Source organism: Phytophthora ramorum (assembly GCF_020800215.1).
Source record: "Phytophthora ramorum isolate Pr-102 chromosome Unknown Phyram_PR-102_s0005, whole genome shotgun sequence".
Taxonomy (NCBI): domain Eukaryota; phylum Oomycota; class Peronosporomycetes; order Peronosporales; family Peronosporaceae; genus Phytophthora; species Phytophthora ramorum.
In genome coordinates, this window is record NW_027150651.1 from 1,309,978 (window position 1) to 1,335,365 (window position 25,388).

General features: G+C 54.5%; 13 protein-coding genes across 14 annotated transcripts; 5 read left to right on the forward strand and 8 right to left on the reverse strand.

Moving 5' to 3' along the window:
• Positions 1–985: 985 nt before the first annotated feature.
• KRP23_6100 (uncharacterized protein) lies at positions 986–2,771 on the reverse strand (the record flags this gene model as incomplete). The annotated part of the gene is made up of 3 exons (XM_067891250.1): positions 986–1,136; positions 1,219–2,617; positions 2,699–2,771. The coding sequence occupies 3 exons, from the start codon at positions 2,769–2,771 to the stop codon at positions 986–988; spliced, it is 1,623 nt and encodes a 540-aa protein (XP_067745624.1).
• Positions 2,772–3,183: 412 nt separating this feature from the next.
• KRP23_6101 (Serine/threonine-protein phosphatase 4 catalytic subunit) lies at positions 3,184–4,467 on the reverse strand (the record flags this gene model as incomplete). Its single annotated transcript, XM_067891251.1, has 6 exons — positions 3,184–3,255; positions 3,344–3,523; positions 3,648–3,693; positions 3,922–4,016; positions 4,084–4,236; positions 4,315–4,467. 6 exons carry the CDS (start codon positions 4,465–4,467, stop codon positions 3,184–3,186), a joined length of 699 nt encoding a protein of 232 aa, XP_067745625.1.
• Positions 4,468–4,706: 239 nt separating this feature from the next.
• KRP23_6102 (Anoctamin-10) lies at positions 4,707–7,288 on the reverse strand (the record flags this gene model as incomplete). Its single annotated transcript, XM_067891252.1, has 4 exons — positions 4,707–5,415; positions 5,503–5,831; positions 5,919–7,115; positions 7,187–7,288. 4 exons carry the CDS (start codon positions 7,286–7,288, stop codon positions 4,707–4,709), a joined length of 2,337 nt encoding a protein of 778 aa, XP_067745626.1.
• A 340-nt stretch (positions 7,289–7,628) lies between these two features.
• On the forward strand, positions 7,629–8,763 carry KRP23_6103 (tRNA methyltransferase 10-like protein A; the record flags this gene model as incomplete). The annotated part of the gene is made up of 5 exons (XM_067891253.1): positions 7,629–8,014; positions 8,085–8,126; positions 8,200–8,275; positions 8,349–8,604; positions 8,663–8,763. The coding sequence occupies 5 exons, from the start codon at positions 7,629–7,631 to the stop codon at positions 8,761–8,763; spliced, it is 861 nt and encodes a 286-aa protein (XP_067745627.1).
• A 92-nt stretch (positions 8,764–8,855) lies between these two features.
• Positions 8,856–10,289, reverse strand: KRP23_6104 (MAMMALIAN LYST-INTERACTING PROTEIN 5-like protein; the record flags this gene model as incomplete). Its single annotated transcript, XM_067891254.1, has 6 exons — positions 8,856–8,915; positions 8,980–9,486; positions 9,546–9,656; positions 9,722–9,797; positions 9,881–9,954; positions 10,023–10,289. The coding sequence occupies 6 exons, from the start codon at positions 10,287–10,289 to the stop codon at positions 8,856–8,858; spliced, it is 1,095 nt and encodes a 364-aa protein (XP_067745628.1).
• A 135-nt stretch (positions 10,290–10,424) lies between these two features.
• On the reverse strand, positions 10,425–11,811 carry KRP23_6105 (putative protease Do-like 14; the record flags this gene model as incomplete). The annotated part of the gene is made up of 4 exons (XM_067891255.1): positions 10,425–11,201; positions 11,277–11,380; positions 11,458–11,574; positions 11,655–11,811. The coding sequence occupies 4 exons, from the start codon at positions 11,809–11,811 to the stop codon at positions 10,425–10,427; spliced, it is 1,155 nt and encodes a 384-aa protein (XP_067745629.1).
• Positions 11,812–11,993: 182 nt separating this feature from the next.
• Positions 11,994–12,464, reverse strand: KRP23_6106 (uncharacterized protein; the record flags this gene model as incomplete). Its single annotated transcript, XM_067891256.1, has 1 exon — positions 11,994–12,464. One exon carries the CDS (start codon positions 12,462–12,464, stop codon positions 11,994–11,996), a length of 471 nt encoding a protein of 156 aa, XP_067745630.1.
• A 385-nt stretch (positions 12,465–12,849) lies between these two features.
• Positions 12,850–15,825, forward strand: KRP23_6107 (Serine/threonine-protein kinase STY46; the record flags this gene model as incomplete). Of its 2 annotated transcripts, none has more annotated exons than XM_067891257.1 (18): positions 12,850–12,894; positions 12,967–13,046; positions 13,118–13,190; positions 13,257–13,361; positions 13,439–13,667; positions 13,743–13,899; positions 13,978–14,011; positions 14,087–14,141; positions 14,210–14,429; positions 14,499–14,549; positions 14,618–14,773; positions 14,847–14,928; positions 14,999–15,051; positions 15,129–15,143; positions 15,213–15,253; positions 15,323–15,398; positions 15,471–15,645; positions 15,721–15,825. In XM_067891257.1, the coding sequence occupies 18 exons, from the start codon at positions 12,850–12,852 to the stop codon at positions 15,823–15,825; spliced, it is 1,752 nt and encodes a 583-aa protein (XP_067745631.1). The 2 variants fall into 2 exon arrangements, with proteins under 2 accessions (XP_067745631.1, XP_067745632.1); XM_067891258.1 differs by having other exon boundaries at positions 14,213–14,429.
• A 140-nt stretch (positions 15,826–15,965) lies between these two features.
• On the reverse strand, positions 15,966–16,460 carry KRP23_6108 (Trafficking protein particle complex subunit 1; the record flags this gene model as incomplete). Its single annotated transcript, XM_067891259.1, has 1 exon — positions 15,966–16,460. The coding sequence occupies one exon, from the start codon at positions 16,458–16,460 to the stop codon at positions 15,966–15,968; it is 495 nt and encodes a 164-aa protein (XP_067745633.1).
• A 257-nt stretch (positions 16,461–16,717) lies between these two features.
• Positions 16,718–20,509, forward strand: KRP23_6109 (Mitochondrial import receptor subunit tom70; the record flags this gene model as incomplete). Its single annotated transcript, XM_067891260.1, has 1 exon — positions 16,718–20,509. The coding sequence occupies one exon, from the start codon at positions 16,718–16,720 to the stop codon at positions 20,507–20,509; it is 3,792 nt and encodes a 1,263-aa protein (XP_067745634.1).
• Positions 20,510–20,579: 70 nt separating this feature from the next.
• KRP23_6110 (uncharacterized protein) lies at positions 20,580–20,960 on the forward strand (the record flags this gene model as incomplete). The annotated part of the gene is made up of 1 exon (XM_067891264.1): positions 20,580–20,960. The coding sequence occupies one exon, from the start codon at positions 20,580–20,582 to the stop codon at positions 20,958–20,960; it is 381 nt and encodes a 126-aa protein (XP_067745635.1).
• Positions 20,961–21,263: 303 nt separating this feature from the next.
• KRP23_6111 (uncharacterized protein) lies at positions 21,264–21,587 on the forward strand (the record flags this gene model as incomplete). The annotated part of the gene is made up of 1 exon (XM_067891265.1): positions 21,264–21,587. One exon carries the CDS (start codon positions 21,264–21,266, stop codon positions 21,585–21,587), a length of 324 nt encoding a protein of 107 aa, XP_067745636.1.
• Positions 21,588–21,726: 139 nt separating this feature from the next.
• KRP23_6112 (Inositol hexakisphosphate and diphosphoinositol-pentakisphosphate kinase VIP1) lies at positions 21,727–25,075 on the reverse strand (the record flags this gene model as incomplete). Its single annotated transcript, XM_067891266.1, has 3 exons — positions 21,727–22,760; positions 22,835–23,092; positions 23,173–25,075. The coding sequence occupies 3 exons, from the start codon at positions 25,073–25,075 to the stop codon at positions 21,727–21,729; spliced, it is 3,195 nt and encodes a 1,064-aa protein (XP_067745637.1).
• Positions 25,076–25,388: the final 313 nt, after the last annotated feature.

Genomic DNA, 25,388 nt, shown 5'->3' on the forward strand with positions numbered 1-25,388 from the left:
GCTCTGGTGCATTGGTTTCATCCACCGCCACACCAATTCGATCCGCATCTTGCAATTTTCTCTCAAGGTCCCATTTTCGTTGGTTGGCCTCCACTTCAACCACAGAGGGGAAAATAGGGTTTAATATTTGTAGCTTCCGTCTCAGATCGGGTTTTCGCTCTGGAATGCCAACCACATTCACTGAGTGGCCACTTCGATTCGAGTCCTGCAACTTTCTCTCCAAATCCCACTTTCTCCGGTTGGCCTCCACGTCATCAATCGACGGCAACAACGAGTTGCTAGCAGTATCTGTAGCTTGCTCGAAGTTCGAGTTGATCTTGCTCAGCCCTTTAGCTTTCGAGATAGCGTCACACTGCGTTATTTGAGCCTGTTTACTTGTATTTCGTGGCAGTTGTGCCCGCAGAGCCTCCGAGTTTGAAAATCCAGAGATGAGCGGTAATCTACGCCTCCCCTTTCGAGGGCATGCATTCGACGACACGTCCATCTCCACCTCTGCTCTCGCTTCGAAGCCAATGGTCATGTGGGCTTCACCTCCTGTTCCTGCCTTGGCAACAACATTACAAGGCGTGGGCGTGTACAGCGGAGACCACCCACAAGCACCAACATCGTTGTCATCGTCGTCTTCATTATCTTTCTCTTCGCCCACACATAATGTTGATCGATAGAGCCACGACTCACGTAGAGCTCCTTCATCATCGACAATGCCATCCGCGCTTGAACTTGTGGCCGCCGACATCCTATCGCTTGTTCGGCGGGCCATTTCGCCGCCGTGGTTGAGAGATGGCCGCGTCGGAAGCGCTCTGCTACCGAATGGCGTGCACTCGACGGGCGCGGGCTTTTTTCTCTCTTTTTCTGCTTGTGGCCTTGCAGCGCTGACTATCTGTTGATTCTGGCTAGCTGGTCAGTCGTTTACAGCATGGCGCTGTTGCATAATGCCAGTGAACAGGCGCGCATGATATCAAGAAGACGCGGCGAACCGCCGTGTTCAGTTTTTGATGAAAACCTCCCAGTCGTCAGATACGAAGCAAGTACGTGTCAAGTGATCCACCAGAACCAATGCACCCAGCTTGCACTTGCCCAATCGGATGAACGCAACGTGCAAACTTCTTCGGACGCTCATTCCTGGACGTAATAACCTGGATACGGCAAGACATGATTAGTTACTGTCTCTCAACTTTGAAAAGTGCATTGCACACGGCAAATGCTCTCCGAACGTACCCCAACCGGTGAGAGGCCTCGAAGCCCACGGCTGTAGGAGCAGCGCACAAGGTGCCAGTACTCCCTTCAAGAATGCCTTCTTTTTGCGAAGGGAGCATCAGTGTCAAGTCAAAATCGGTGTATGCAGAGCGGTTCGCCACCGTGATGCACAAAGTGGCTGCACTTCCGATCGCAATACTAGACGATAGCGGTGCGATTGTCGTGTGCAACGCTGAGTCCGGAAGAAGTCGCACGCATTTGAAATCTGCATAGGGTTTGCCACCTCGGTTCGCGTGCTCCGCTAGCACAAATGACACCAGCTTTTGCATACCTTCCCTGGGTTCGTTCTCGTCACTTGTGGGCGAGACAAACTGGCGAGAGGGGGCCTTCGGGGACCAAACAATCGTGCGATTCTCCGTAATTGTATCCATTGAAACGGTGACCGCTTGCCACGACAGTGTTAGCAAGGTGTGTTGAGCAGTAGATGCAGCCGAACCATGTGCCAACGGCGACTTGCCTGTCCTCTGTGTGCTGGTTTTCACTTGCTCGTACTCAACTCCTTCTGACCTTTCGAGTGACTCGTCTGTCACCACAAGCTCTACCGGCTCCAGCACAAAGAGGAAGTTGTAGCGCTCTTGTGGAAGCAACACTACTGGAAACGGTACTTTGTCGCCGCTCACGATGCGGAAGCGACTTGTATCCCTGTTCGACGCGTTCTGAGTCCGTAACGACTGGTCCAGATGAAGATGCAAGTCCCTCACCGCCAACGCCAACGTCGAGTGTGCGTTTGAGGCTTGAGCCAGGATACCCACACGCTGTCCAGCTAGCTCGCGAGTCTCCACATTGAGTTGCAACGGCTTGGTAACCATGATCCTCTGCTCAACACGACGTGTCATCATCGGCGTCGGCTGTGCTTCTTCCCTGGTAAGCGCCAGCAACTGGGAGCTCGCCCACTCGTCCAGAAGTACAGAAGCTCCAAGTGACCCCCTTACTCCATGATCCAAGCCTCTATTTCTCCCCTTTCCACGGCTAGACCCGTCACCAACACCAACAACGCCATTCTTCGGCGAAATGTGCACAATCAGGAGCACCTCTCGGCCCCAGAAATCGTGACGCACTCTCAAGTCGAACTGAGCCTTGAGCTTCACCACAGGCTCAGGACTGCCCTCCACGTGATCCACTGAAACGTGGGAGAACTGCGTCTCCTGTCGAAACAAAGTCGTCCGGGACGGAGTGGAGCTGCTCGCGTGTGGGTCCGGTTCTGTGACCTGCACGACCTGAATCTGCACATGAGCGTCCTCACAATGTTCCCGCCATCGCAGCAGCAATTTCCCAGCAGCTTTCTGCCCCTCCTGCTCGCGCTTGGATCCACCAGATGAAGGCGCCACATCCGCACAGACTTCCACGTTTACAGTCTCCCCTAGCAGTGGCAATACCGCACATATTTTCAGGCACAAACCACTCCACAATCGTCTGCTCTACCTGTAGAGCTATCGCTTACCTTGGAAGAGCTGCTCGCTGCGCAGGTGCAGCCGCAGCTGCGCACACCTCCACTCGTCGCTCCAAGCCTTCATTCCTTATCAAAAGTTGATCTCAAGAGTGATGGTCGTGTGTGACGTGGCGCACAAGGTTAGACCTGGCAGTAATACAGCCTCAGTGATATGAATATTGCCATTGGTGTTTGCACAGCCTGCTATTTCCTTTTTACTGTTCGCGACAGGCCCCAACTACTGTCGGTAGCTAGCTATACAGCGCGAATCTGCATGAATGGAGCTGTGAAGTCTCGAAACCCAAAAAATATACTTCAAGTAGCTCCTAGGCCGCAGCCTTCTTTGCTCCTCCCTGCATCGTCGGCACTTCGTCTGCTCTTTCGCTCGTTGCTGTACCTCCCATGACTGCTGCAACGCTCTCCACCGTCGCGCCGAGTGGAAGCGCGCCTTCTAAAGCAGCACACGCCCGCTGTTAACGATCGGTCTGCTCGACGTCTTACAGGAAATAGTCTGGGGCCGGCTTCTTTGCAGGCACGCCACGTGCATCTTGCGGCGCCGCCTCGAAAATCTATGTTCCGCATTCATAGAAACAATAGCGTAGTGGTCAGTCCCTAGTGAGTTGCAGCTACACGCACAACGATCTCGCTCTTTCGCACCTTGAATCGCTGTTCCAAGTTCTCGTCGAGCTCAAGGATAGCCGCGACGTTGCCGCATCGGTAGCAGTAGTTGGGCGCCGACCAAACCGTCACGAGTGCGTTGTTGAACATGGATTTATGTCCTTCCATCACGAGCTGATGCGCTCTGCAGATCAGCTGAATGTCGTTCGTCTGGTTGAACTATTATCACCCCATGCCAAGACAGCAGCAACATCAGCGTGAGATATCACAAATTGCCACACAAATTGCATCCTTCCGGCGCCTTTGATCCTAGAGAGCAACACATCAAACAACATCTCCTCACCTTCTCCACGACGTCGCCGCCGAACAGGTAACCAGCACCACGGGGACTCAAACCCCAACCGTCGATGTCCTCAGGGTCAGACCACATCAGGTCACACATAGCGCCGTCATGCGGGACTTCCTGCTTGCGGTCGATGATGCGGATCTGGTCAAGCGTGTTGATCGACGGGGACAGACCGCCGTGCACACAGAAGATTTTGTCCTCGATGATTGCAGACAGACTTAAATAATCGAAGATTTCCGTGCAGTATCGCCACACGTTCACAGAGCCATACTTGCGTAGACACTCATCATAGAAGCCGTACACCTGTGTGATCTGACGGCTTTCGTGGTTGCCGCGAATCAGCGTAATGCGATCCGGGTACCGAACCTACATCAGTTAAGAACCAAATCATCAGCTTTTCCCTCCCTCCCCCCTCGGGAGTCAACCTACGCACCTTGAGCGCGAGCAGCAGCAGGAACGTCTCGACACTGTAGAAGCCGCGGTCCACGAAGTCTCCCATGAAGAGGTAGTTGGTCTCCGGGCACTCTCCGCCCACGTTGAACAGCTCCTTCAGGTCGTAGAACTGGCCGTGGATGTCACCGCAGATCTGCCGACAAGCACGACATCATAAAATAAATACATATCTGCTCTCCCCTTATTTGTTTACTTAAAGTAGTGGCCTCACCGTCACGGGGGCGTCGATGCGCTGCACGTTGCTCTCGTCCACGAGGATCTCGCGCGCCTTCTGGCACAGCGCCTTGACCTCCGACTCCTTGAGGTACTCGCAGCGCTTGAGCTGCTCGATCTGCCGGTCCAACTCGCTCTGACTCGCCGCCATGGTGCTCGCTCTGCTGCTCGTTTATTCGCAACTGATCCGCGCGGTTGGCACGCGGGACGTCGTGCCCGGGGAGAAATGTGCCCGCTCTCTCCACCGACGACCGGTCGTTTTACTATTCTGTTCGGCGGTCGGACCCATAAAACAGAATAACCTTCCGACGACCAGGATTGCAATGGGTACACTTTTCGAAAGGCATGACATTCCAGAGCTACGGTCTGCACTTTACTTGACGCACTGCTCTAGCTCTCTTTCGACGCGTTCATGGCGTGCAGCGGCACCTTGACGTGCTCCATGAGCGCCGCCAGCTTGTGCTCCGTCTTCTTGCGCTTGGTCTGCTCCTCGCGGATCCAGCCCATGTACAAATCGTTCAGGCTCTTGAGCTCGCGCTCGAGTTTCAGTCGCCGCTCCTTCTCACGACTCAGCCACTCATTCACGTCGGCGGCGGCAATCGCTTCCTGCGACGGCGCATCGTTCTCAACATCGCCACCATCCTGCTTGTCGTCCGATGGCTGGCGCTGCAGCAGCCGGCGGGACGACAGCTCCACTTGCAGCGACGCCTTCTTGCGCAGCCACGCGCGCTTCATGCGGTGCGCCTCGACGACCGCGGCGGTCGTGTCTGGCACGAACATCTCCACGCACACCTTGACAGCGATCATGGCGTGCTCCATCAGCGCAATGGCGACCAGCGATCCGGCAAACGACATCTTCGGGAAGAGCCTGTTGAGGAATCCTGAGTGCAGCCCAAAAATTGCGCAGTTCGTCATCACTGACAGGTAGCCCAGCGCACTGAAGGCATAGTACCATGTGCCGATGCCGTGGGTAGACGTGCGGTGGCTTCGGCGGAAGCTCACGCAGAGCTTGAAGCCATCGCTACGAATCTCCATGATGTTGTTGAAGAGGCTCCAAAGCGAGGCCAGAGGATACGCCGATGCAAACAGGGTCACTTGCCTAGAGTACCGCAACAAAGCATTATAGTACGTTAGCGCATGCGCATATTAGTGTCAGCTCCACATCCACATGAGGTAGCACACGTACCCAAACTGCACAAACATCTCCAAGTAATCATCGAAGGTGCCGTCATAGGTAGGGAACAGAAGCTCCGCATCCACCTTGTTGACAATTGAGTTGGTGCTGTGTGTTTCCTTGGCCATCTTTCCAGCTTCTGCCTTGAGTGACGATCTCTTGCTTAGATAGGGCATTAGCTGCTCCTGTAGATTACCCAAAAGCTGTCGAGTGATCAACAAGGAGCTCAACGTTTGCTCCAACAGAACCATGTCACGGGTCTTGAATGCCACGTAGAACAAGAAGCCGAAGTTGTTCACAAAGTAGAACAGCGCTAACTTCAGGACACGAGCGTTCGCAAACTGAAACACGTTCAAGATACAAGTTTCGCGGCAAGTTAGAACACAATCCAATTAATACAACGCAAACTGCTGGAAGAATAAACTTACATCACTATCGGTGCGGTGATTTTCGTAGAGCGTCAGATAGGATGCAAGCTCGGAATATTTTCCATCCACGTACAGGACCACGACCGAGTAAATGATTGAGGGCACGAGCGATACATACTCGTAAAAGCCGCCCCACCCGGTAGCAGGAGTGAAGGCGATAGCGAACCATTCTTCCATCCAGCAGTAGACAACCATGAGGAACGTGACAACAGCCATCGCAGCCATAGTCGCCGACATTGTAACCAGATAGCGTTTCGCGCGATCCTTGAATGAAAAGAATGTGTAATAACATCCTTCCACAGGGTCAAACCGCTTTTCGCCAAAGAAATCAGTGCGAGTAGGCTCCAGTGCCAACGAATCTGTAGCCGATATCCCCCACTCATTGCGGAGCGTGCTCTCGCGGCGCTTCCAAAACTTCAAAAATGCCGTCGCCCAACTTGTCACCAGAAGTGAATACAACCCACGGCCATATGCAGCCCAGCCAGGGAAGAAATCAAGCACAAGCGTCAACAAGCCGACCACTGCCAACGGCATGAGCCACTGCGTGTACATCCCGAGAAAGCCAAAGTAAAACCCAACTTCATCGCCAAAGTATGAGCGCACAACATTCAGTGGCTGCAGACTGGCCCACCGCTTCACCCAAGTCTCCACCAACTCGATGCGCTCTTCGTCATCATGTAACGGGAAATGATCTGTCAACAACTGTGTGTGCATCGCCTGCTGCAAGAGGAGCCCGTGTTCCTCATCCTGGAACGGTTCAGGCATTTGAGCCCCATCATCATTTGCCTTCTCAAGTTTGCTGTCTCCAGTAGGGTGGTAGTAGGAAGGATGCACTTTCAAGCGTCCAAGTTCAAACAAAAGGAGGTCGACCCTGTCTCCAGAGCAGAAATGCTCGGGCACAGGATCCTCACTCACGTCGCCGTGCAACGCACGCTCCATCTTCTCCTTGATCGCCACCAGCGTCGTGTGCGTTGCTCCGAGCAGGTAGTACGTCTGTTCAGCTCTCGTGCCTTCCTTCTTGTCCTCGGCTTCTTCGTGCTGCTCCAGTATGTTCTTCGTCTTGGGGGCGAGCGTCAAGTGGCTCTGGTGTTGCACCATCTGCACGAAGAAGTCCACCGCCTCCTGGGAAAACTTCTTCGTATCGAAGCACAGCACAACATCCAGCTCATGTTCAGCCTCGCCCCGCTCCGCAACTTTCTAAAACAGCAGTCGCATACGTCAGTTGGATACTTTATCGATCTCGGGGCTATTGGCCCGAAGATACGCACCACGGGCGTGGCCACGATGAACTTGGCGAGCGTGTAGGCGCTGACGAGGAAGCCGGCGCCACCGACAGCGCCTTTGACAAGCGCGTCCGTCACCGTCGACATCGACGATCTCTCTTGTACAGGATCTGGACTTTTTCCAACTGGCTGTTTGAAGTTTTTGGCGTGGGTAAAGTTTGCCTTATTATTGTGGATTACCTATTGTGATGGTTTACCTGGTATCTACTGTGTACGCCGGGCTCGGGGCCCAGCACGGCCCTCTTGGCCTTCCTGTAGCAGCAGTTAAAGCTTCATCTGAAAGTACTACATGTAGACTGGACAATGTCCAGTGGACACCAGCGATGCGTAGATCAATCTTGCATGTTGCTGGAGACCTATCTAAGTCGATGCATAGTGAAGCCAAGTGAAAATCCACTGGTGGACACTTGACAGCCAGTCGACGAAAATGGCGGAAGCTCCTGCTTTGACCGAGCAGCCTGGGCAGCAGCCAGTGGATGTTACCACTGAAAGCACCACTGCAGAAGATGCCAAGCAGGTCTCGAAGCGCGCGATGCGCAAGGAGAAGCGCCGCATGCAGTGGGAGGACCGCAAGGCGGAGAAGAAGCTCAAGCGCCAAGAGCAGCAGCGCGCCAAGAAGGCCAGTGGAACCATTCCGCCACCGAAGGAGGTAGACATGAGCGAGGAGGCAGTGTTGCGCCGCAAAGAGCGCACAATTGCCAAGCGTGAGACGTTCCTCATGGCTGCGGAGGAAGGCGTCAAGGTGGTCATCGACTGCGAGTTCGAGGAGAAGATGACCGAGAAAGAGAAGAAAAGCCTCTCGCAGCAGATCATGTGCGTTATTACTGGCTTAAAGGGATGGTGATGAGGCTTGAACGGGGTTTAAACTTGGTGGCATTGGTAGGTTTTCATACGGAGTGAACCGACGGAGCCGGACACCCATGAAGTACGTGTGAAGTGAAACTTGGGCGGGATTGGCGTCATGGTATTTGTTCTAACATGGTCCTTGCTTTGATTAGCGCATGCATCACTTCGCTACACGGCGACATTAGGAAGAACTTGGAGAAGATCAGTGGGTTTCACGAGTGGCAGGCGGTAAGTGAGGCATTTAATGGATGAATAATGACCTGGCAAGAAACGCGACTAATATTCGCCTCGTTATTTGCAGTTCTCCGGATCAACCAAGAGCTACATGGAGCTGTTCAAGAAGGAGTCGCTCGTGTATCTTACGGCCGACTCGCCCAACACCATCACGAAGTTGAGCCGAGACAAAGTGTACATCATTGGCGGCATCGTGGATCGCAACCGCTTGAAGGGCATCACCTACGAGAAGGCGGTCGAGCAAGGCATTGAGACTGCAAAGCTTCCACTCGACACTGTTGTCGAAATGGGTTCTGCAACGCGTGTGTTGACCGTCAACCATGGTGCGTCTCATTTTTGTGAATGTGATATGCTAGTGCTAATGACTCGTTTGCTTTGCAGTATTTGAGATTCTAGCGCAGTTTTCAGAGGTGAAGGACTGGGCTCAAGCAACTCTAGCAACGCTCCCGTCACGCAAGGGCGCACACCTGAAGAACGAGTAAACAGGCACTTCTTCAGCTTTTAGACAAAACAGGCAAGCCAAGCAAATTCCTCTTGAGAGTATGACTATGTCTCACGTACAAACGTTCACACTTCATCTAATGTTGTTCAACGCCATTTCCAAGCGCTCTTGTGCGAGCTTCACGTCTTTCACCTGGGGAGACAATGATTAGCACCGCAGATTCACTGAAAAGGCTAAGCAACAGGATTGCACCCACCTTGAGAGCAGCGATTGCAAACTTGGCGAACTCGATCGCGTCGTTGATCTCGTTCTGCGAAACAGGAGTATTACGCGGTGTATAGCTGGGAGAAGGTTGATACGCTGGCGTTGGGGCAGAGGGAGGTTGGTATGCTGGTGTCGGAGCGGCAGGAGGCTCGTACACCGGTGCCGGGGCAGAGGGGGGTTGGTAGGCCGGAGCAGGCGGTGCCACAGGAGCTGAATATACCGGTGTCGGTGGCGCTGCAGGTGCTGAGGCCGAATGACTCGGGGCTGATGGTTGGTGCTGCGCTGGAGTGGAAGAAGGCCCATGCCAATTGTTTTCGAGTTCGCTAGCGCTCATTGCACCGGCGGATCTCACCGATTCGGTGAGCGAAGGGAACTGCATCTGACTGTGCGCTGGTTCTGAAGGCTGTGGGGTTGGGGACATTGGCATTTTCACATCTGGCTGCGGGGCAGGAGGCATTGAAACAATTGCTGATACGGCATCGCTGCTCCCGTCATTCTCCTAAGAACACAAGCACCAGTAAGTCCCACAAAATGCCAGCAATTCCACAATATTCTTACCGTTTTGATATCCACTTCATCTGGAGGCCCAGGCTCCGGTGTCTTCCCTTCCTTGATGGCTTTCAGAATCGTGGCTGCCTTGTATTTGCAGTAGCGTCGCTTTTCAGCAACCTAAACGGCCAATTACAGAAGCATTCATTAGCCGCCGCTATCTATCACATGCACGCCACCCTTACATCGTCCGATATGTCTCCAAACTGGTTCAGAATGTCGAAGAACGTGCCAGCAGCGTAGAACGTACGAGCAGTGCTCCTGCAGACGATCAATCAATGAAAAACAACAAAACCGTAAGCTCTACGACCATATCCTACATCACAATCCCTACCACCACATACTTGTTCGCCATCCCTGCGCGGTCTTCATCGTCCGCCTTGGAGAAGATTTCTATGGCGAAGTCCTCGCAGATTTCCTGTCCCGCGACCAAATTTGACTCAGCATCTACAGCGCAGCCTCGCATCTAATGCACCGTCCACTGACCTTTCCTTCCTCCTGCGTAAAGTCTGGCAGATTGTTCTTCTCGGTCTCGAGACGGTCCATGAGCGACAGCAAATAGTCCGTCGCCTCGTTGGACGCGTCGTTCTCGCGCAGCTTGATTCCCATCTCCATGGCGTACTGGCGGCAGAAGTACGCGATGAGCTTGGACTCCGGGCGCGACGTGTCTCTGTCCAGCTCCTCGGCACGCCGGACAAACGGCAGCAGCGGCTTGAACGCCGGCGGCACCTTCACGGGCTGCGGATCGGCCATCGTGTCTTCTCTTAGTTGGTGTCCAACTTGAAATGCGCAGCCAAAACGCGGTTTGCACTTAAAGTAACCATATTAAGTGAGCATATTAAGTGGACACGAAAATCCATTGTCCATCGCGCTTCAACATGCACACTTCTAGCCTCGGAACTGCTGCATTGGTGGTGGCAGCGGTTCTGTCGTGACCTGCAGCTTGACGACGTTATTATCTCCGCGGCGCTTCACCTGCACGGGGATGTGACGCCCGATCGTGTAGCCCACCGTGGACAAAATGTCCTTGGTGCTGTACACCTTCTTCCCATCGAACGAGACAATCACGTCGCCGGGCAGAACGCCTCCCTTGTGCGCGGGCGAGCCGGGGGTCACGGACTTGACGATCACACCTTCCTTCACGTCCGGGAACAGCCGGCCGATTTCCCGAAGCTCTCGTGTGTTGAAGTTGATCATCTGCATGCCGATGTACGGGCGCACCACCTTCTTGTGCTTGCGTAGCTGCTCGATCACCTGCACTGCCGTGTCGGCCGGAATGGCGAAGGAGATGCCAACACTGCCGTCCACTTTCATCGTGTTGATGCCGATCACCTCGCCGTCCAAGTTGATGAGCGGGCCGCCAGAGTTACCAGCGTTGATGGCGGCATCCGTCTGGATGTACTCGCCTCCTTTCTGCGGGTAGCCCAGCTCGCTGCTGTGCCGTGCGACGGCGCTGATGATGCCGGCACTCACGCTGTTTTGCAAGGAGAATGGACTGCCAAGAGCGCATACCCACTCACCAGCACGCAGCTCCGATGACGAGCCGATCGAAATCATAGGCCACTCCTTGACGTCGTCCGACTTGATCTGGAGAAGGGCAATGTCCGAAAGAGGGTCTGCGCTGTGTATCACGGCAGGGTAGTTACTGCCATCCGCAAACGTCACCTGCGAGCGATAATGCACGACACGTTAGCGCTTCATACATAATTCACATATTCAGAGACCCCATGGGAAGCTCACCTGAATCTTCGAGTAGCGATTGCATCTCGCGATGACGTGGGCATTCGTGACAATCAGGCCTTCTTTAGAAATAATGAATCCCGATCCATTGCTGCCCACATATCCTGCAGTTGATAGCGCCAGGATAATCAGCATGAACTATGTTTCCACTTGAAAGAATTCATGCAACACTCAATCGTACCTGAATCCACAGCGATGTTCACTACCGCCGGGAACGCCTTCTCCACCGCATCAGCGATGAAGTTCCGCGATAGAACACTGTCCCTCCCTGGGCGCGTCTCCAAGAGCGTCGTTTCCTCTGCACAATTCAACACAACACGCACAACAGCCAGCACATGAGTTTCCATGCGCTCTCGCCACTCCAGCGCCGGTCCAAACCTCGCTTGTCGTAGTTGATGACCGCAGCGACCGCGAGTCCGGCGCCAGTGGCGGCGTACGCAGTCGACAAAGAGCCTCTCGCGACCCCACGAGTGCCTGCATTCGCCTTGCAGCTGCGCAGACGCCGTGCCGCAGCGCCCCAGGAGCTCCGCCACATTCGCGACAAAAATTCCGAAATGCGACGGTCCCACCCAGCACAAAATTGCAAAAGCGACCAATCACCAACAAGCCGACCACTTCAACCAAAGAGCAACAAGCAACATGGGGGCAATGATCAAAGTTTGACGAAGGGGAGCAATGATCAAAAGGTTGACGATTTAATGGAGGCGCCTATCTCGTCTACGCAAAGTTCAGCACGAGCGCTGCGGTGGCGACGAGCCCGGCCATGGAGACTGTAGCGAGTGAGGCCGAAGAGGAGCCGCTGCCGTCTCCTACGGCACTGGCCACTTCGCCGGCCGCGGAGCTGATAATACTCCCGGCGCTGTCAAGCACACTTCCAGCCGTTCCGGCGGCTGTTCCAGCGGCGCTGGACACTGTACCGACAGCCCCGTCGACCCAGCTGCCGGTGGCATTTGCAGCGTCCGCGGCAGCACTGGAGACCGTGTCGACAGCGCCATCCACCCAGCTCCCCGTCGTGGCCACGGCGGGCGATGCGGCGCTAGCAGCGGCGTTAGCAGCCTCGATCACGGCACTCCCGGCAGTGTTGGCAGCCGAGGTCACATCATCCACGACGTCGGAGACAGCGGCATTCTCGGCGGACACAAAGGCGGCGATCATGGCGATAGCGAGGCACGAGACGAAGCGAGTCATCTTGATCGGTTGGTCTTGGGGAGGATGAGGCGTTTGCACTCGAAGGCAAAAGTAGAAATGAGCATTGGTGGGGCTGGTAACACGGTTCTTGTATCAGGTGCATGGGGCGAGACATTTGGCGCCCACAAAATGCTGGCTTTTGGCACCGGCGAAGTGAAAGACATGACAATGAAATCCATCCTAGCCAGCAAAATCCAGCCTTGATAGCTTCGACACGGGGCCAATGCCTAGCACCGGGAACACCTTCTTGTCAAGAATTTCTTGATAGTGTCCCTATGCAAGTTGGTGCACCTGCCAAGTGTAGCCATTCCAGCAGGCGGTTACTTCAACTTGGCTCAGAAGTCGGTCACTAAGCACGAAGCAAGGGAGGAACTCGGCGGCCAAGATGCGCGGAGCAAACAGCCAGCCGGACTTATCATTCCTGCCGTTGGTCTGTCGGAGAATGCTACGCACTATTGCGCTTTGACGCCCCTGAGCTGACGCCGAGTTTATTGCTGCACAGCCGGCGCAGCAGCAGCTCCAGAACATGCTCGCCCACATCCAAATTCAAAAGGAGCTGCGAAAACTGCCGCGAGTGGATGGGTGAGTTGGCGGGGATTGCAGTAGGAACCTAGTGCTGTCTAACGAAAGAAATTGCGTGACGACGAGTGCAGGATCCGCATTGCTAGGATTGGGTCGACGGAGAGCGCTGGCGTTGTCATACAACTTGCACTGCTCAAGAAAAACGTAAGCACGCGCGCGACTGGTGAATTCTGGATTATCACATTGGTTACACTCTGTGCTGTTGTTTAGCTTCAATCCTATGGTCGCGTGGAAGACAGGATCGAGTTGGATCTTCGGGTCCCGCCAGGATTTCCCAGGGAATGCCCAATGATCTCCTGCACAGCTGGGGGTGAAGTACGTGCAGCTTGCAGACTAAACATCGTACACTGCAAAACTGCTAGTCACTCACTGGGTCATGGCTATGCTGGCAGAAACTTCCTCGCTCATTGTTTCAGAACGGGCGACTGCATATCTCGTGGTTGCACGGCGGGTGGCCACAGGGATACAGCTTGCGTCTGCTCGTAAAGGACTTGTGTTCGAGATTAGATGAGTCTGCTGCCGAGTCGTCTATCGGCGGTCATGGGCAACCGCTGTACGATGTCAGCACACCGCTGCCGACCCCATCAGCACCGACATTATATTCTGAAAAAATTGGACAAGGTTTGGAGAATGTAGCTACCAGTAAGAGTGAGTACAGGAGCACCAACATGGCACTGGATATGCTTGTTTGTTCAGACGATTCGCGGCAAATGCTCTTCCGATGCAAATTCAAGGATACAGTGAAGCAGTTTCCTGTACCAGTGTTTCGGACTCTATTAGAACTTCGCCAAATCATCGAGCCGCATATTCCAGCAGCTATGCAGCCAGGGGTGTCGTTGAAAGTTCTTCGCAGGTGAGATTTATTTCCACTTGGACGCTTGAGCTTATCGTACATGCACATGCAGACAAACTAACAACTTATTGGGTATAGTCCAAATGAAGCAGTGCCTCTAAAGACGGACGAGGTAAGCTGTCATGCCATAAATTGTATTGACTGAAAAGAGGAATCACTTTGCTCGCGGGTGTGGCGGTTTTTGCAGGATGTGCGGTGGCTTTGCTCCAGCAGCATGTCTGTTGTTTACATTCTGATTCAAGGTTATGAAAACATCCTACTACAGTTTGTATTATATTCTTGGAAGCTCACGTACACGTTAACTGTGTAGCAGAAGAACACAGATCCCCTGCCCCTGTCGCTAGCGTGGATCTACTAGGATTACATCGCCTATCTCCGAAGAAACCCAATGCAGCAGCGCCGCCCGCTTCTCCTGCACGGCTGCAAATGAGCTCCCCTTCCTTGACCAAGATACTCAAACCAGGATGCATGGTTCGGGAAGTTGGATGGAAGGACCTTGCCATTCAAAAACTTGTTGGCACTGGCAGTAGGTACGCCATCTCGATCGACGTCTGGGTGGATGGACTCAGACTAAACATTGGTGTTGCATTGTACTGCAGTTGTCAAGTCTATAAGGGAAGCTGGCGAGGGGCTGAAGTTGCTGTGAAGTCGTACGTCAGCGTTACTGTATCCCTCTTCACATGTCAAGAAATTCACCGCATAACAACACCCTTTGCAGCTTCACAGGCATTGATCGTAGCGCGGTAGAACGAGAATTCGCAAATGAAGTGGAGATGATGCAGCTCCTCGGGTCTCACCCGTCGTTAGTGTTGCTTCTCGCGGTGTGCGCGAATCCACTTTCAATTGTACTGGAATATCTCCCGTTTTCGCTGTTGTACGACGCCCATGTTGATGGTCATTAAAGTGCTCTACTAATTTATTTGTTCTTTGTTTTTGTTGTGTTTTAGTGAGCTGATCAACGGTGTTCCCGATAAGGCTCGGCGAATTCCGCCGTTCCCAGCATCTTGGACCAAACGAGTCCAGATGATGGTGGGTTGCCAGAAGTCAAAGTCGTGTTTTGCCTCAAAACACTATTCTAATTGCGTGTGTTCATATGCAGTTGGATATCGCTCGTGGGCTACAATTTCTCCACTCCTTCGACATCATCCACAGGTTTGAGATCGGAATCGCCCGATGTATTGTGTTGTTTGTTGTTCTAAGCTTGTGTCATTTGTGTGCTTTCGAACCAGGGACCTAAAATCGCTGTACGTTCATCGCATATTAATTGACGTTGGAAACTTTACTGATGCCTGCACGCGTTTTTCGACAAACAGAAATTTACTCATGACTGCGGAGGGGAAAGTGAAGCTTGCCGGTTGAATCTCATAAGCATGACGAGTTTGCTGCGAAAATGTGGTCTAACATTCAGTGTGTGCGACTTCAGATTTCGGGATATCGCGCATTAATAACCAAACAGATCTGATGACAGGCTGCTGCGGCACATTTCAATGGATGGCTCCGTACGTGCAGTAGCGCCTTTGTTGTGAACAGAGGGGATGCTCCATGATATGACCACCGCAATATCAATACAGGGAAGTCCTCGCAAGTCAAAAGTACTCGCTGCCAGCGGATGTGTACGGCTTTGGCGTGATCATGTGGGAGATTTGCGAGGGTGCTGCGCCGTTCAAAGAGCTTGCCCCTGCTCAGATACCAATTGCTGTCGTCCAGGAAAGGAGACGACCGATAATTTCGCCCAAGACGCCGCCGGTAAGGAACCCAACAGATCTACAAATTGGACGTCCCTAAATCTGACGATTTCGTTGTTGTGTTGTTCATGAGAAGCCGCTCCGTGACCTCATCCGGCGCTGCTGGCAGCACGAACCTGCCCTCCGACCCTCCGCAGCGGACGTTGTAGGTATTCTCCAGGGCTTCTTCCCCGCAGCATGAACAAAACGGTCAACCAAAGTAGCAAACACTACCTGCCCAGTCAAATCGAACTCTACAGCACACGAATATACTACTTTTTCACTTTGAATTGATTGATTCGCTGACCTTGTCCACCACGAACATCTTCCTCGGAAGTCTGACTACCTGAAGCACGGCTGACTCTCGAGGTATTGCGTGAGTTGTGCGCGGAAGAGCTGGCTGGTGATTGGCTTTCCACTTTTGGTGTCGCTCAGCGGGTTGTTTACCACCGTCTCCACGTAGATCTGCGAGTAGATGTACTTGAGCGTGGGGGTCATGTCCCCCGCTTGGTTGTCCGTCATCATCACGAACCTCACTCCGCTAGGCGTCTCATACTGGTGGCACGTGTACGCATTGGTCTGATACCTTTGCATTCCCTCGGGGGGCGCGCCAAGCCCCGCAGCCGCAGGTTCCCCAAAAGGGTCCGCGGTCGTCTGCGCAGCCGTCGCGGGCGCCATCTTCCCCACGAACTCCTTGAGCGAAAACAGCAGTCCAAACAGCAGGCGCTTCTCCTCCTCCGGGTCTGAGTACGTCACGCTCTTGCCCGCGGTCACATTCCACTTCTCTTGGTACAGACACGCCCCGTTACGCGTGTAGATGTAGAACGAGTAGATCATCTTCTTCAATTGCTTTCGCCACAACTGTTTGCAATAATTGTTTTTGTTTCAATTATTTCACCGACGGAATTCTGATTACACAATAATTATTTTCAATTATTCTTATCACCTGAGATTGTGTACGCCACCCACCACAACGACATCAGCCGACTCGGTGACAAGCAAGCAACCTCCGTCGCAAGCTTGAACATCTCCGCTGCTAGTAGATTAGCACTGGAGCTCCACACCGCCAGACAGAGCTCTCTATTTTCCTCGAAATGGGCATGGCGCTGGAGCAGCTCTTGGTACGCGTCTCGGACGCGCCGGAGGTCTCTCCCAACAGCGAGACGTGCGTGCAGCAGGTGGCGCGCGTCTGCGGCCTCGCGGCGGCTCCGCATGAGGACGACAACAAGCTCTGCACGCTCTCGGGATTCGCAGACACCAAGCAGCAATTGGCGGTGGCCTGCCTGCTGCACTGGCAGCTGCTGCAGGCCGAGGAGAGCGGCGCCACGATCTCCGTGAGCGACTCGGCAATGGGCACGTGCTTCTCGCTGGCAGAACTACTCAACTGTGACAAGACGGCACTGGAGACGCCCAAGGCTGGCGCTGTGCACGTGCTGGATTCCACTGCATTCGTCAAGGAGGTGCTGCAGCAAGAGGAACAAGACAAGAAGGTGCAGATCTTGGACTGCCGAGAGCAGCGGGAGTTCCTGGGTCTTGCCAGCGGCAAGGAGGTATCTGGACACTTTGACGGTGCAATGAATGTACCATTTGCGTCCATTTTCACGGCAGATAGCGATGATATGGACGAGGAGAAAGACGACCAGGTCCCTGCCGTCGACAAGAGCGGCGAAGGAGCGTTCCTGTTGTCTGCGGAGAAGCTACGGGATGTGTTTGAGGTGAATGGCATTGAGCTGGAGCGGCCTGTTGCAGTTGTGGCGAGTGTGCCGGCAGAAGCAGCTGCGGTTGCAACTGCGTTGCTCCTGGCGGGTCAAAGTGCCTGGGTCGCGTTTTGTGTTGATGCACTTACAGACCCATTGGTAGCCTCTCTTCCATCTTCGTTTACGGGAGACATCTTCCACCAAGACAGATTGTTATACAAGGACGACAAGGGCGGGTTTGACCTCTCGCCGCTGTTGGAAAAAAACACCACAGCCAAAGACGTAGACACACAGGAGGCGCAAGAACTAGAAAAGGCCTACAATGAAGAACTGAGCGGCAAGGGAAGCAAGAAGCGAGGGGATGCCGACGAGGAAGAAGAGGAAGAGAAAGTGGAAGAGATCGTGTGGATTAAGGATGGTCGCCGCTTCTTTGATATGCCGTCTCCTGTCAACAAGGGCGAATTTCTGGATGCATCGCGGGCTATTTTCCGCGTCGTGTCCTTCGTGCTGGCTCCTTTCGGATTCCCTGCATCGTTGCGCAAGAAGCGCTCGGTGCAGGAAATTAAGACGCAATGTGGGTCACTCTTCCAAGACGTGATCGAGGTATGCTCAGACCTCATCTACCAAGAAAAGGAGATTAATGAAGGTGCCATGGCTATGAGCGTGCACAAGTGGGTGGAAGTGAAGCATGATCACGAGTGCACTGCACAGGTAAAGGCAATCAACGAGCTTTGGGAGGTGCTCTACACACCACCTGCCGTGGTAGAAGTACCAGACCTCACCGACGACCACGTGCTCGAGCTCGCGACGAAATTGGAGGAGAAGGTGCGCGAGCTAGTAAGTCAGCGTACGCCATGGGCATTCGACACCGTCTATGAGGAAGAGGAAGATGAGGAATCTGTGGATGAAGACGAAGATTTCGACATGCAAGAGGAAGTAATCAATCTGGAGGAGGACGAGTTTAGTGAGGGGGAGAAGGAGGAAGAGACCGCGTTCAACGGAAAGGAAAAGACCGCCGAAAGAACGGAAGATGATACTGTGAAGGAACAAGACATTGATGAAAGCGAACCTACCAGCAATGAAGATACCGTCGATGAGGTTGAAACTATCAACAAGGAAGAGGGGAGTACTAACACAGAAAAGGAAGTAAACACCATTAAGGTGAATGGTGCCTTCAATGAGGAAGGTGCTACCACGGGGGACGTTCCCGATAAAGAAGATACTGCTGCCAAGCAAGAAGTCAGCACGGAGGAGCCTATTTACAAAGAACAAGATGCTACCGGTAGTACGACCGAAGCTACAGAAACTACAAATGAAGAGGAGGACTCCAAGAGCGACATAGCTCCTTCCCGGGAGCGACCAGAGCCCGTGGATACGCTTGCAGAGAGCTGGAAGCACATGTACCCTAGCGTTGTTTACGCTCTGGGTTTCATCCCACAGGATGTGGAGGCAAACCACAAGAAGCTGAGCACGCTCCAGATCAAGTCATTTATCCAGGCTGTTGCTGAGGCTTCTTGGGCTGTAATTAAGGACGAAACCAAGGAACTCAGTCAGGTGGAGTTCCAGGCGCTGTGTGAGACACTTAACGGTGAAAAGCGAGAGCAGCTGACGGACTGCGCTGCTGAGGCGGAGAAGTCGCTGTATGTTCTCAGGCACTTCCTTACGCGCTCGCTGAAAACCAACGACTCTCTTGCTGACAAGTTGGCAGGTGTTCGTGAAGCTGTGCTAGATGGAGACATTCGTCGGCGGTCAGGACGCAACCAAGTCGCCCTCGCTGCGTACTCCAAGGCTTTCGAGTATCTGCCGCTTTACCACAAGGATTTGGAGAACGCCGTGGTGGGACGTGCTAGGTGCTTCCTGGATATGAGCGAGCTGGGCCGTGCGAAGACAGAGGCGCTTCTTGCGCTCAAGCTAAACCCATATAGTGTCGGCGCATACGAGTGCCTGGGGAGTGTTGCGGAGAAGACCGGGCACCCGAAGGAGGCCATGCAGCACTACGTGACATCTTTCATTCTGGACGGGTCGCGCTCGCCGGAGTACGCAGAGTCCATCGACCGTGCGTCGCGTCTTGTGGGTCGACAGGTAGCGAAGGCTCTGTTCGCTGGCATGGAGAAGGTGCATGAGCTGCCATCCTCGTGGCTGGTAAACAGCTACTTTGAGTCGTTCGAGCACGACGCGGATTATGCCGCGCGTGTGCCTTTCGATATCGCCAAGAAGGAGGATGTAGAGCAGGCAGATTTGGATGCGATCACGCTTCTGCACCGTGCGATTCACTATAAGCGCACCAAGAACTACGGCGACGCGCAACGTGACATTTGGACTCTGGTGGCCAAGGACATGGAGGCTGAGGGACTCACCGTCGAGGACCGCGCCTTGGCGCTAAACCTGCATGCCTCGCTACTCTACGTTGCGGGTGACGTACACACCGCTGTGGAGGTTATTAGCAAGAGTCTGGCGCTTCAGCCGACGCTGGTGAACTCGCTGGTGAAGAAGGGCGGATTCCTGGCAGAAATCGGCGAGACGGACGAGGCTACTTCTTGCTTCTCCGAGGCCATGGAGTTGGACCCGAACGAGGCAGATGTGCACCTGCACTTGGGTCAGATGGAGCTTCTCGACGGCAACTACTACAAGGCTTCGCAATGTCTTCGTCGCTGCATCTCCCGGTCGGACGCTCTGCCGGTTACCCATGTGTCGTACGGTATGGCGCTCTACAAGAGTGGCTCGACGTATCAAGCAAAGGACGTGTTCGAGGAGGCCTCGAAGAAGTTCCCGGAGTCCGCGGAGGTGCATCTATTCCACGGCGAGGTGCTGGCCGACCAGGGTAACTACGCCGACGCTATGCGTCACTTCCTGACTGCGTGGGAGCTGTCGCCAGAGTGTCCGTTGCCGTTCCTGAACGCTGGCCGCGTCTACGTAGGCACGAACGACCCGATGCGAGCTATCGCGCACTTCAAGCAGGCGCTGGAGGTGGACCCTCGCTGCAGCTCGGCGCATCTGGATATTGCCCAGGTTCTCTTTGCGCAGGGCCGCACGAGCGAGGCGTTCGAGCACTTTGAAGTGGCTGCGTCCTGTTGCCGCTTCTTGCCCGAGGTGGAGGAGGTCTGCGCGTGCCAGGAGATGGCCAAAATGCAGCTCAAGGTCACGGAGATCCTGGGCGTCGAGCTGCGCCACATCATGCGGTCCAAGTAGACAGGCAACATGGCTACATGTTGCTGACGTACACCCCCTGCAAATAAATTCGTTGTCAGTTGTCAACCTCATGGCTGGAGGAAAACACCAAGCGTTTACGTTCGCGACCATCGTGAGCCTGGCGGGCGGCGCCGGCTACGTGATGAAGCGCCACGTTCCGTCGCTCGTGGGTGGCATGGCACTGGGTGTCGGGTTCCTGGGCGCCGGCCTGCTCGTGCTCACGGACACCATCACGGACCACCACTTCGAGCACGGCACGTCGCTGGCCATGTCGGGGGTCATCGCAGGGGTCATGGGCCGGCGCGCGGTTCTCACGGGGCTGCGCGCTCCGGCGCTCGTCGCCACGGCAGGAGCGATCTCGGCCGGCTACCACGGACACCAGCTCAGCAATCCGCCGCGCAAGATGCGCTACATTCCCGGCGCTCCGCCCGTGCCGAGCAGCTACGACTAAGGGCGACCATACCAAAGCTTCGACCAAGCAGTTTTTGCGTCTAGCGAGCGAGCAGCACCATCTCTATCGTTAATAAAAACGCATGCCATATACTTATTCCATTGGCGTTGCAGCTACTGCTGTATCTGCTCGAACACCTCGCGTCCGCACATGTCCTCGCCGTTGAAGTGATGGGGACTATGTTGGGGCATATGTCAAAAGCAAGGTGCATGGTGGAACAAACATCATTGTACCAGTGTACCACTTGTGCGTAATCCACGTTCGCTAGTCAAGCTGAGCTCATTTCCCAAGACATCTCGGACAATGGCGCACCACCCGACGTACACGATGGCCGGCCTGCTGACGGCGGGCGGCGTGTTCGGCTACCTCAAGACCAAGAGTGTCCCATCACTGGTGGCGGGCGTGACGCTGGGCGCGGGCTTCGGTGTGGCGGGTTTCCTGCTGCAGAAGGGCGAGATGACCAACGGCCACGGCGTGGCGCTGCTCGTGTCCTCCATCACCATGGGGGCCATGGGTTTGCGCGCCGTGCGCACCAAGAAGCCGCTTCCCGTGACAATCGCGTCTCTCGGAGCACTGTCGGCCGCGTACCACACACAGCGCTTCACCGAGTGGATTGGCCAGGAGTAGTAGGCACAAAAAACCTTCACCAAGCGTATCGACGTGCCATGCTCAACTCCAATGAAGTTGTGGATGTTCTTTTGAAGTTGCTTTATATTTTGTTTTATGGTCCACCCATTCTACGTCATGGATGGATGTAGCTGTCTATTTAGACCGAGGTGCTCTGCACTGACGAGACGCAGGCAGCCAGCATGTCTTCGAACATAACTCCGGTCATGTTCTTGGTCAGGTAGATGGTATCCGCGACTCCCGATGCGCCGTCGGAGGAATTGGCAAGGCCGTCCTTCACGCCGGGGGAGAAGGAAATTTCCACGCGGAAGCGGTCTTCGCTGTCCTCTGGCAGCGAAGGTGTTTCGAAGACACGGATGACGATGTGCGCGAGGTAGTTGATCTCGGCGACACGGTCCAATGCACGCCGACTGCTGTCCGAGATGAGTTTGGACGCGCGGAAGACGTACTTGCGCTGAATCATGTGATCGCTCACGCTAATGCCCATGCGCTTGAGGATTTCGTTGCTGAACTTCTCCTGCTCGAGCGAAATATCGTACTCGTCATCCTCGCCGCCATGCTGATGCCGCGCGCGCCACGATGGGCATTGAAAGCGCAGCACATTGAGTAGTGTGTGAAGATGGCTCTCGCTCGTGAAATAGAGGCGCGTTCGAACCTGGGTGCCAGGGCTCTTGATTCGCAGTTCTTTCGCGTACGATGGGTCCAAGCGATATCCGTGGTGCTCGATATCCTGGTCTGCGATATCGCCTATTGCACCGTCCTCTGCAGTGTCGCCATTTGATCCACCGAACAGACTTTTACTCGACGATGACCCGTGCTGTTCATTAGCTGAAGCCGACATCACTGTCACGATATCGGCCCGAATCTTAGCGCACAGCGCCTGTGAGACTCGGTTGCCAATTGACTGCTTTTCAGCAACGTCCATGCCGTATTCCTGCGAAACGTAGCATCCTGCCAGCGCTTCAGCAAGTATGAACAGTTCGTGACCGCATTTCCAACCAACGCTCGAGTTATGGAGCAAGTCGTACTTGATACAGTCATGCACGTCCGGAATTTTGCTCAGGTCAAAAGTCTCCGTCTTCGTCGAGTAGAAGTCGCGGAAGATCTTGTCCCAGCGCTCAAACATCAGCGAGAATGTTTCTCCCATGTACAATGGAGTTGTTTCGTCAGCCTCTGCAGACGTGCCAGGGGAAAAAATAAAAGTTAGAATCACAACATTACGCCAATAATCGAATGGACCAACTCACGCTTATCTTGTACACGCTCCGCGATTTCAGCCCTGAGTTTGCGAACCAGTTCCAGTAGGCGAGCCAACGCCTCTTTCGGATTTTTTATGATTTCCAAAGCCTGAATAATAGACTCCGTTTTCAGCGGCGCTATCGCAGCCCTCATCTCTTCCGGGGACGAATACTCGCGCTGTAACAGTGTCCTCAGTTTGGTCTTCGTGGTCTGCATTTCCTCGGTAGCATCAGCTTGTCCAGAATGATCTAGCATCTTATTGGCATCTACACACACAAAATGACGTTATCTCGTGAGCAACACCACAAACTACTTCAACACCACACACAAAGGATAATAAACGCACCTCTTCCAAGCGTGGTGACCAGACTTACGAGAATTGGCGTAAGATCCCCCTCTAGCTCAAGAAAACCTTTTGCGAAAGCAGCCGCAGTCATCTGAACGCGACCCTCGTCCGATGTGAAGATCTTCAGATCGTGACGGAAGGTAGAGTGCAAGCGCAGTAAACCACCCTCTTCCACTTCAACAGGATACAAGCTATTGCGAAACGACTGCCCCAACTCCTCTCCCTGCTGTTTACCTCGTTCTGTGAGGTCACCTCCCCACTTCAAGATCATGAGGACCTTGGGTTTTTCTGCTTTTTCGGGGTCATCGGCAAATGCAGCTGCTGCAGCAGCGTAACTTTTGTGAGGCTTAAACTGCACCTTTCGGTTGATGCCAGCAAATTTCCACCGCTCCAGCACTCGCTTCATCTGCAACAACTTCTCAAAACTGTCACCACCTTCAACCTCCCACACGGCTTCCTTGGAGCCGACACCGGGGGCGTATGCCTTGATAAGGCTGCGCACAAGGTCAAGTAGCTCCTGGAGATCTGCGACAGCCTTAACCTTGACCTCATCATACTTGCCTTCACTGCGCCGCTTCTCATAAAAGTCGACCAGGTCTCGCTCCCATACGACGGTCTTTAGTTTCTGTTTGGGCGTGCGGTCGCCATGACGGACCACAGCGATCACACAGCGCAGCTCCTCCCGATTCTCATCATCCGGTAGCAAGCCCGCACTGCTGGCACTGGCGACACTCGACTCCGACGCGTCGGAGCCCGAGCTAGGACGCGTATGCTCACGCCAGTCATGCGCTCCGTTGCTCATAATGCTGGGCTCCGTGGCGTACTGCGGACACATCTGCGTACCCATAGACGTTAGTGAGTTGGCACGACGTTGACGAAAGTACCTCGAACGCAGTGCCGACACCAAATAATTGTGCAAGATGAGCCCGCAATCATCGTAATATTTCTTCGAGTTCTTCACGAAACTCCAACCGTTGACGTCGCACACATATGAACTGCCACGTACGCGCAGCAGGTCGAAGCCGCACACCGTCTGATGGACGGCCAGGCACACCTTCCTCGCCATCTCCTTCTCGGTCGAGTTCAAGATGACGGGATAGCGCACTTCTTTCCCGGCCGAGTCGCGCATCACGCGGCCATCGAGCACCGGCGACTTGCGCGCTTCCGCGTGGCCGTAGCTCGAGCCCACCGTGTACACCTTAACGTCCGTTCCTTGCGTATTGAGGAACTCCTCATAAATATACGACCCATCTCTACGGACGCGGTTGACGTCCGGGTAGAACTCGCTCGAGCGGTCCCCCACCTTCCGGAAGAGCCGTTTGCTGCCTCCGCCCGCGCTCGTCGGGTAGTAAATGTAGACGTTGTGGTCCTCTGCGTCTGCAGGTTTCTCCACAAACGGCTTGTTGATTCGCACGCCGTTGATCTCGACGTAGTTATCGTGCTCCTCCAGCTCGTCCTGCTTGCCCCCAGGCAGGTCGCGGTTCACAATGATGTGTCTCGGCACCTGGATGCCGTGCCGCGTGAGCAGCGCGTAGACCTTGCGGCGGTCGAACAGCACGTGCTGCATGCCCAGCTCGTTCACCAGCACGGGCCGCACGCGCCGGACATACTCCTCGGCCTTCTCGAGCGGGAAGCCCGTCGAGTAGAAAGAGATGAGCGCGTCACAGGCGGGCCACGCCTCCACGGGGCGGTTGAGGATTGTGTCGTCGTCGAACACGAACACGTCAAACTGCCGCTTCTTCTCCAGGCGGCGCAGGATCTCGCGCATGGGCTTGGAGCGCGTCTTCTTCTCCATGGCGCACACGCCCACGACGTACTTGGACACGCCCGGCGGCGGCGAGCACGGGGGCGACACGGGCAGCGCCGACGGCGGCGTCATGGGAAGCGACTGCGTGCGCTCCATGGCGGGGGGGAAACGGAGCGAGGGTCTCCGAAGTTGACGCGGGGAAGGCGAGCCTTTACTGTCGCATCAACTAGAACTGGTGGCGCTCGGATCGAAAGGCGAAGTGTTGAGCTGCGTCCGGACAAGAACGCAGGAGATTTGCCCAATAAGCGCAGGATCTAAAAATAACCAGCTGTCCATTTTAGTCTCGGCAACGGCAAGCCAAGAGCTGCAAGGTGCTGACAGCTTGATTGATGGCGGGTGGCCATTTGTAGCCGCGATGCCGCAGACTACTGATTGTCTACCAGCGCGTACAGTGTACAGTACAGTACAT